The sequence below is a fragment of the Eleginops maclovinus genome, chromosome 8, assembly GCF_036324505.1.
Source record: "Eleginops maclovinus isolate JMC-PN-2008 ecotype Puerto Natales chromosome 8, JC_Emac_rtc_rv5, whole genome shotgun sequence".
Classification (NCBI taxonomy): Eukaryota; Metazoa; Chordata; class Actinopteri; order Perciformes; family Eleginopidae; genus Eleginops; species Eleginops maclovinus.
The window spans coordinates 10,964,216-10,973,520 of NC_086356.1; the positions used below are offsets into that span (position 1 = coordinate 10,964,216).

The 9,305-nt window shown below is 39.9% G+C and overlaps 1 protein-coding gene across 1 annotated transcript; it reads right to left on the reverse strand.

Moving 5' to 3' along the window:
• Positions 1-432: 432 nt before the first annotated feature.
• On the reverse strand, positions 433-8,767 carry tmem38b (transmembrane protein 38B). Its single transcript, XM_063890032.1, is given in 7 exon segments — positions 433-1,364; positions 2,147-2,264; positions 2,892-2,979; positions 3,078-3,143; positions 3,146-3,261; positions 3,692-3,848; positions 8,374-8,767. Coding segments are annotated over 7 exon segments (957 nt in total). The 5' UTR covers positions 8,498-8,767; the 3' UTR covers positions 433-1,076.
• Between the last annotated feature and the right edge of the window lie 538 nt (positions 8,768-9,305).

The window sequence follows — 9,305 nt, forward strand, 5'->3', positions numbered from 1 at the left end:
GTATTCACAAGGGGGTTTTTCTGAGGATACATAGATGAGAATTGGGGGGGATTTGGGGGATCTCTCTCCAGCAGCGCTTTAAAGAGGCTGAGGTATCAATCAGGTGCTGATGTTACACTGATGCAATGTTTCAGCCTATAGAGGGGGTTACTTCTGGACGCTGAGCAGCTTTATATCAGCTAACCAGCAGCTAATTTAGATATCGGTTAACATTATCCTGTGGACAAATGTGCTACGACAGCTACATGATGTTTGATTCTACATTAATTAGGAACTTTCGATCAGGGACTAACACATTTGAAAATGTTACTAATGATCTGTTTGGTGCTTTACAGTGATGTAATATTGAGCTGATTCCATGGTCAACAAACTTTCAAACTCTGTCTGATAAAGTGGAGCGGCTAGAAGTCACAAACACATTTTTTCCCCCAATGCATTTAAACCTGTTTATTCTCATGCTTTTCAGTCTAATTCACAAGACACAGAATAGAATAAAACAGTTTCTCCATTTGGAAATATATTACATTCAAGGGTGCAATTATGTAGCATAAATAGAAAATATCTGAGTGTCATAGAATATATTCTCTTTTTAAAAAATTCTAGCTTCTAACCATTTCAAAGTAGGAAATATAGCATTTACATGAAGCAGAAAAAGACACACAGACATTCATAGATCGGTAGGTGCACAGCACTGTTCCTCAAACCCAGAGATAAAACAATCAACAGCTTGTACTCATTATAAATATATATTAGAAATTAAGCTACAGATTGTACTGCAAGTGTGCAGTCAGCCCAAGGACGGTGTGATGTTCACATCCAACAGCAGTACTTTAAGGACGGGGTGATTATCTCACAATAAGGTGCAGGGTCAGTTGGAGTCAGCTCCAAATTAAATTCTATTTCAGCAGTCAGATTTAAATTGCATTCTAAGAAATGTATTAGACGAAAACACATTTGTTTTTATAAATTAAAAATAAAACAAAAAAAATTCAGTCCTGACGACAAGACACGACTGAATCAGAAGTGACTCCACAACCCTGCTTAGAGGTGAAAAGGCGCTATGGGGCAGAGGCTGACTAGTTTTTCTTCTTGCTGTTTTTTGTCTGTGTGTTCTCTGACTCGTCTTTGGCTTTGAGCGATCCACTTTGTCCTTTGACAGGAGAAACAGGGGTGTGCTTCTCTGCTCCTTTCTCACTGGACTTTTTGGTTGAGGTTGTCCCGTTGATAGCGCCTTTATCCATACATGTTTTCTCTACCTCGTCGGTGAGAGCTGCATAAGAGTGGCCGGAGAAGAGGGTCTTGTAGATGGTTGACTCGATGGCAGCAAATGGAGAAACAGAGGAGCCTGTCAGCATCATTCTTGCCTAAAGGAGATAGAATGGCAAAGCAAATAAAAACGTCTCATTAGGTTTATAAAATATATTTATGTTAGCATCTCAAACATTGAAAGTATCTTCAATGACTCTTCTACTTTCTGATGAACCTACAGGGTATGAGCCCTTTCTGGAGTAATTTGTCATTTTTTCATGAATAGCTAATGATATGTCGGTCTAGCTAACATATAAACACATTAATTAACATCATTAGTGAGAACTTCTAATTAGAGAAGGACAGCATAACATCTGCATCATCAGGAACACAAAGTAATAAATAGGAGGTTTGGACGCTACTCTTTAAAAGTGATGAAATGGCTCAGCGCTAATTTGACAGATCAGAGACGTAGGGAGCTAACAGAATGAGAGTTGAAAGAAGACATGGTAGATTTAGCTGTGTCTCAGTCAAGAGCACAAGTTTCCCAGAGAAGAGAAGAGAGGATGATGCAAGCTGATGAAAATGATGCAAAAGCCCTAGCCCTACGGGTAATACTGAGCTAATGTGAATCACCGCAGCTAAAATTTAAAAAAGCTGAGGGAGAAAGGTCATATAAAAGACAAGATGCAGTAAGCTACAGCACCAAACATTTGTTATTCCTGACTTAAGATCAAATTATAAAAAAATACCCGTAAGAAATGCTTTCCTTTGTCAGGTGTCAGCAAGTTGACCGGAATACACCTTCCTGTTATGTACATGAATCAGTACCACCATTGGAGTTTATCCTAAAGGTCAAAGTGTTGGGTATGGGTTATTCTAAATACGCCACACTGACCTTGTTGACTACGGTGAAGACGGTGTAGATGAGCATCAGGTGGTGCTTCTTCAGAGGCAGGTAGTGAGTGTGCTGCAGAGCAAACAGCACCGCTCCTATCAGGGTGATCTTGGTGGGGCTAAACAGACAAGCAATAACAGAAAGGTTATGATATAATACTTGAAAACAACATTTTAACAGAGAAGAGATCACATCTTATATGTTTGAATTATTACAAACAAATGACCTACACCAGAGACACACATTATCACTATAATGTGCATGGCATCCCCTTAACCATTAAATTATATTTTAATAGGTAATCCCTCATATTACAGACTGGGGTCCCCACAGACCCTCAGAGCAAAACTCTGCCATATCTCATAGCTGTTTTATTCTGTAATAAATTGTCATGACAATTTGGGACAATTAAAAACAAAGTACAATATGTGTTGGGGTCACACAGGTTTCCCATGTATATGTTTGTGTTATATAAAAGCCAAATTAACTTTAAGTAATTTAATAAATAATTATCTGAGATTTTCAGGATAACATTAGTGTCTTGCCTAACAATGTTCTGAGTAGAAAAAAGCCATAATTTCGTAATGGTTGTTGTTGTTGTTTATAACAGTAGTTTATGATTGGGGTTCCCTGAGACCCTAATCAGTAGTACTAATCACGAGCAGTTTAATAAAGTAAATGTTATATTTTTTTTTCTTAATCCACGCAAAAACAGAAATGTGAAAGAGCCATATAGGACACTTACTAAGACATTTTGAGGAGCTCATTAGTCTCTGGTTTCCAAATGCCTCTAACGAGCTGCTCAAAATTACTTATCAGACCACCTCCAGCACCTAGTGGGGGTAGAACAGATGCATGGTTGATACAGATTATTATTTATTGGTATTTAATACATCTAAAAATCATACTGCATGCACCATCAGCTACTGACCTTTAGCCCACCCGATGGCAATCATCACCAGCAGACTGTCGTTGTATTTGGTGTGTGCCTGGATGACCCTCCCAGCACCTTCCACGTCCTTGTTACTTCCTTCATCCCCGTCAGCACCAGCCTGAGAGGCAGCAGGGCGGCACAGCAGTACACCAGGTCCACAGGGCAGTAGAACACTAGGTACCTGAAGAGACACATATGGATAAAGTTAAAGTGGACACGCACATCTCAGTTAACTGCTGTGTGTAAACTACAAGTTCACTAAACATATTGACAGTATCACCTGACAGTTTCTGTCAAATACCTGAGGTAAACAGCAGAGGGTGCTGTGTATTTTCTCAGGAGGGTGTAATAATATGTGCCACCAGTAGAGAGAACCAAGGCTCTATATTTGGACATGGGCACTCTACAATAACCTCTCTGTTTCATTCAAAGCCTTCCACATTACATGCTTCCTTTACAGGTCATTAAGTGGTTTCCTATTTCTTCACAAGTGAACCTTTTCTTCTAAGTTGCAAAGGGGCCTTGGAATAACCCCGAGTCTTTCTTTTTTCCCTTTCTTTCTTGCTTTTTTCACTACCTCCTATACTGTTTTTCAGACTCAATATATTTACCAGGTGATGGAAGCGAGCAGAACACTGGTGCTGTTGGACAAAGGTGCAACAACGGGCTCGGCCAGCATGATGGCAGACAGCACCCCTCCACCGAAACAGAAGAGCATGGAGCTGAACCAGCAGGCCAAGGGGCTGACTCTGGAGACCTTGAGGGCGCCTGCATGAGAACAGAAGTATGTTTATCAGCAGGAGCCATGTGATGTGGATTTTCTTTAGTCCGCCATATGTGTTATCATTTCCATCAATAAGGTATTAGCATTCCTCATGGGTCTCAAGTTATATAGTAACACACTGCAATTACTGTTGTTGTGAAATGGTTACAAAAATAAGCACCAAACAGTCTTCATTGTAGTTATGGGATTTAGATAATGACAGTAATAATGTCAGAGAGATGGGCCTTTTTTAGTCTAGACTTGAAGCCCATTCCTTGTTGTCAGGGTATTAGAAGCAGCAGTGGAGTTTCATACTTTGGCCTTTGTCCTTGACGGGTGCTTTTGATGCCAGATTCCCATCTTTTTACTCTAGATCACACTTGCTAGCATGTAGTAAAAAAACACAAATGAAAGCAAAGGTACAAAGGTTACAGGCAATAAAGATCCCAAGCACAAACGTTCTTGTCATAAACAGATTACATGAACAATTATACATTGTGCAAGTCAGCTTTGTTCTCCTAATCCCTGGAACTGTATACATATTAACTAGTTAAAGGGAACAAATACAGCGATATCTGTCAAGCACAGTTACAATATTTGCTCATGGGTGTGCAGTCCAAAGTGAACAGCAGAGACTTGACGTTTACAGTACAACCATACGAGTCCTCTGCTCATATCTCTCGGCGGCTCAATGATCCCTCTGTTTTAACCATGATTAAAAGAACACTGTATTACTTATACAACTCAAAACTGATATAATGGTACTTCTGTAATCTTCACAATGAGGGGAAGGTTTGTTGTAACTATTATGGAGTCAACACAGGCTTTGACGAAATCACAGCTTGTACAACTGGATGTACTTTTCAGAGATGGGGAAATAAGGCTCTGACTCGAGCAAAAGGAATGCCGCCATCATGCACTAAGATATACAATCAACCTTAGACAGGTATACTTCTCAGTCAACCCCGGACCACATGTCCCCGGTCACTACGGCCACACACAGGTCCATACAGGTAATCTGAGGATTACATACAGATTACAGACTCCTGCAGAGAGATCTGTAAACCAGGAGGATTTATAGCTCTATCTGCTTCCTCTGCAGACTCCCAGTGGATTCAGTCTGCAACGCTTTCCTTTTCAACCTTGTTCTCACTCACAGAATACAGATTATTTGGAGTGAATCTGTTTAATTGAACACTCATTTAATGGGGGGAAAAAAAACGTTAAACTGTTTGAAAACTATAGCTATAAAGTTCCTAATGGGAGACATTAACAGTATTATCATCTTGTACAGTACTGATGCTCAGATAGAATGGAAAACTAACTGTGAAATACTAAATGTACCAATACAACGATGTAAAATTACTTCATTATAGGGAAGAGATTTGCTTACAAAATCTTAGTGGGTTGACCAAATATGAAAGTACTAGTTCTGTAGGAAAATGTCCCCTATTACAGATTCTTCGCACAGTCACATTTTGGCATACAACCCCATTAAAAGTATGCCAAATTAGAAATTCCAGTTTGCAGTGTGCCCATTGATCCTCTAACAACCATCACTAGATAACTTTGATAGTGAAAAAAACTTTAAATGGGTTGAGTGAGTCTCATGCAAGTTCATGAGGAATAAGAAGCGCTGTTTTTCTTTGGGTCTATTTGAATGCTTTTTTGTTTAATCTGAGACCATGATGATCTTCTGAAAGTCACACTGTATCCAAAAGTATGTGTTTTGTATCATGAGTCAGATTTCACTGAGCACAAGTTTCGTTTAAACTACAGCAATCATGCAAGAGAGTTTGAAAGCAGCTTTACTGCTGCGGCTCTTACTACTGATGTTACTGGGTGGGCCAAACCAAAGTTACTACCTTCTCATTTTTAGCCCACTGGTATGCATCTGTCCCTTTACCATCACAGTGTCTCTCCCTTTACACCCCCCTTCAACTCTCCCACGCCCCATACGTCCGCGCCTCTTACAGTTTTTCCATTTCTCAAAATGAACTACTGTTGAGTGATATAAAGTACAATGTGTCTTCAGCTCAGGGTGGGTATGTCATGCAACCGCAGTATAAAAAGCAGTTGAGCATTACTGTTAACTGGTTTTGAATTGCGACTTGCAACAAGGACACAACCAGACAGGTTTCTCTTGTGTGTACAAGTTTGGAAAAAAGATTCTATGCACTCGTATGTCAGAACAAGAAAGAGTGGTTATAAAATATTCCGAGTGTCTGGCCCCCTGACTGCATATCTTTTCCTTCTGTGAGAGCCGCAGCCTATATAAATGCCAAGTGTCAGTTCACAAGTGCAGCATAGTAAACAGGGTCGCTGTGTCATCACTTTTTTGTCTCTGAGCAAAACAAACTGCTGCAGTCAGAGTTAGAGCCAGGCCGAGCACCATCTTTGGGAGGTGGTTGCTTAAGTGGGATACATTTACAAAGTGTAATTTTAATATAGAGTTGCTTTTCAGATAGTTTTTATGTGGTAACAAATGCTTTGCTTCAGGGCAGGTCAATATATTGACAATGCAACTAGATATCTTCTTATATTGTAATAAGGCCTTGGTGTGGTCTTTTCCGGTTTTTAAAGGCTGCATTACAGTAAACAGATATAATTTTCTGAATGTATTAGCATGTTGCAGCTGTGTTTTTAGTTGTCTCTAACCACTTAGTATTGGTGATTATCATAAAAAAAACACATTTTGTAAATATGTTGTAAAGGCCCAAAGGTCAACTCTACAGTATCGTCACATAATTGGGTGTCCCCACATCTCCAGGCACTACACCCGTTTTTCACTGACATATAATACACTGCCTGGACTTCTGTGACTAGGCTACAAACACACCTCTACCAATCCCAGATCTGGTTTCCTGGTTTGCATGGAAGGAGACTCATTTAAAAGTCAAATTTAAGGAATACAGGCCAAGTACACCACAGATGTAACATGTCATACTGGTTGAATGTTTTATTTCCTGTGAATCCCCCTGTGAGAGCACAGAGAGCTGGCTGTCTCGTTTCTGTACACGGAAATGAAAACAAACCAAAGACAGTTCCCTTTTTGGAAATCACACCATTCAGAGTTGTAAACAAACCTAATTGTTGTAATCTGAGATCAGTGTGAAGTAGTTTTAAATGAGGGCAACTGTATCTCATACTGGTACATTAATGGTGCATTAATGAATTTGTCATGCATCTTAACCAATGAACACAATTGAAATAGGCACATGTCTTTTAGCTGAGAAAAAGTTGAGATGTTGTCTTTTAAGTCTTAACTAGGACAGCGTTTCCCCTGCTGCCATACGAACTAACACACATGACTTTAGCCTGTAAAAAGGACATCCCTCCTCTGTTCTGAAACCAGATAGCCAGATCAGAAACAAGTGGCTTATTTCTGGTTATTTTTGGCCCTGAAGTAGGGAACCACTGAGTGACATATAACCACTTCTCCTCTTCCACGTCCCTGTCCTCCTGCGTTTTTACACATCATAGCAACATTTAGAAATCCCAAAATAACTTTGACAGAGAGTACCATAAACGTGTAAAAAGATCTGGCAAGCTCTCTCACTGCACTCTCAAGCCGGAAGGGAAGATTTAACACAGGATAGAGAGAAGAAAGGGAGGGTTGAGGGATTTATGCATTCCTTTCTTCCTTTGGGAAAAGGAAAACTTGTTGAATTTCTTTTTATATGAACCTGAGATTTAAAACGTTATTTTGTTCGCCTGTCCATAAAGTGGATTTTGTGTTGTGTTTGCTGATCTCTGTCTCTCAGCTACAGAAAGATAGATGGGTGAAGAAGACGTTGGGTTAAAGGGTCACGAGAGCTCAGATGCTTTGCGGGGCAAGTTCTAAAATAGACTGTAAGTTTACAGCGGACTACAATGGACTGCGTGTGGAAAATGGACTCCATGTGCAGTTAAAGTCCACCTGTTCCTGTAGACATTATCTCAGTGACATAACATAGTTGGCTCACTATCTGCCCTTAGTCTATGCTGATACAATCAACTGTGGCTGGGTAGCAGTTTGTGCTAGTTAGTTTATTAATCACCATTTAATGTTAATTTACATTATGATGGGATTAAAAAAAAGTTTACGAGTGTTCTTTTTATCTGTTGTTTGTAAGGTTTGCTGAATACTATTACACAATACAGAGAGGTGTTGTGTTTTACTTAGGACACCATTATGTTAACAACTGTCATACAAAGTAATAATGAATACACAATAATTAACTAAGGCTAATATGATTCATGTAGCTTTTAATAACATAGCTAGTAACATAAATGGATGTCCCATAAGAAAGGAAAGGTCGGGATATGTGCACAAACTAAAATATATCAAATATTTAGATTCTAAGTTAACACCCTCTAAGTGTGCTGACATTTAGGTTGGAAAAACAACATCCCCAGTGGCTGCGTGGCATGACGGTGGACAGCCTCAAATACCACGATAGCAATAGGTCTGTTGTCGAAGATAACAACTTGGTGAAAACTTTTAAAGTTGTGACAGTTTTAACACAACACTTTGCGTCATATCCTTACCTGGCTGCTCCCTCAGAGCCATGATTGACACGATATAGTGCGCAATGTCAAAGTACGGAAACATGGACAAGTTGGCCAGTCCGTGGGACAGTTCGTCCAAATGCAGCACCTCCAACAAATCCATAATCCTGTAAACTGTGAAACTCTTCAGCAAGAGGAAGATACTCTAGATAATCCCAGCGAGGGAGTTGAAGTTGAAAAACGGCACCGGTCCAACTCAGAGCATCAGGGCTTCTGTATGCGGCCGAGTTGCTTGAAGACGGTTAGCTGACCAACGCTCGTCGCCAGGCAACAGACGTGTTACGCCCGTGGATGGTCATCATGGGTGTTACCGTCTGTGCAGTTACCTGTGGGAGTTACTATATTGACGAGGCTGTCATCGGCGCATAGCCGGAATTCCTGCTCCGTGTTCCACCAGTGATGGGGCGGGCGGAGCCAAAGGGGCTATCTGATTGGAGGAGCAAGAGCAATGTGAGCCAATCACGTGTCACAATGTGGCTTCGTGAGGAGACGCTAACATGAAAACAGAACCGCGGTGAAGTTCGATTAAGGTTGGATATTTTCCATATATTGTCTGTCAACATGGTTACACTTAGAGAGAATAAAATACTTACCGTTTAATGAAAGAGAGAAAACCAATGTAATGTTGAGCTCCTCCTTGCCATCTTGCACATATTGACATCTTTCCTCTTGAACTAACTAAAATACATCGGTCTGTGGCAATGCGTTTCTGATAACGAGTGTACAATAAATCAATGTTATAAGAAATACATAAAAGAAGATCATTTTCAGTGTTTTTCAATAGCTTCCTTATCATGAGACCCAGTGACTCCAAAATGATGCTATTATTACTACTCTGGACAAATAGAATATAGTACTTTTATTGGAAATTAGGGCTTTTCTATTTTATATAAATGCTTTTTTATAAAAAA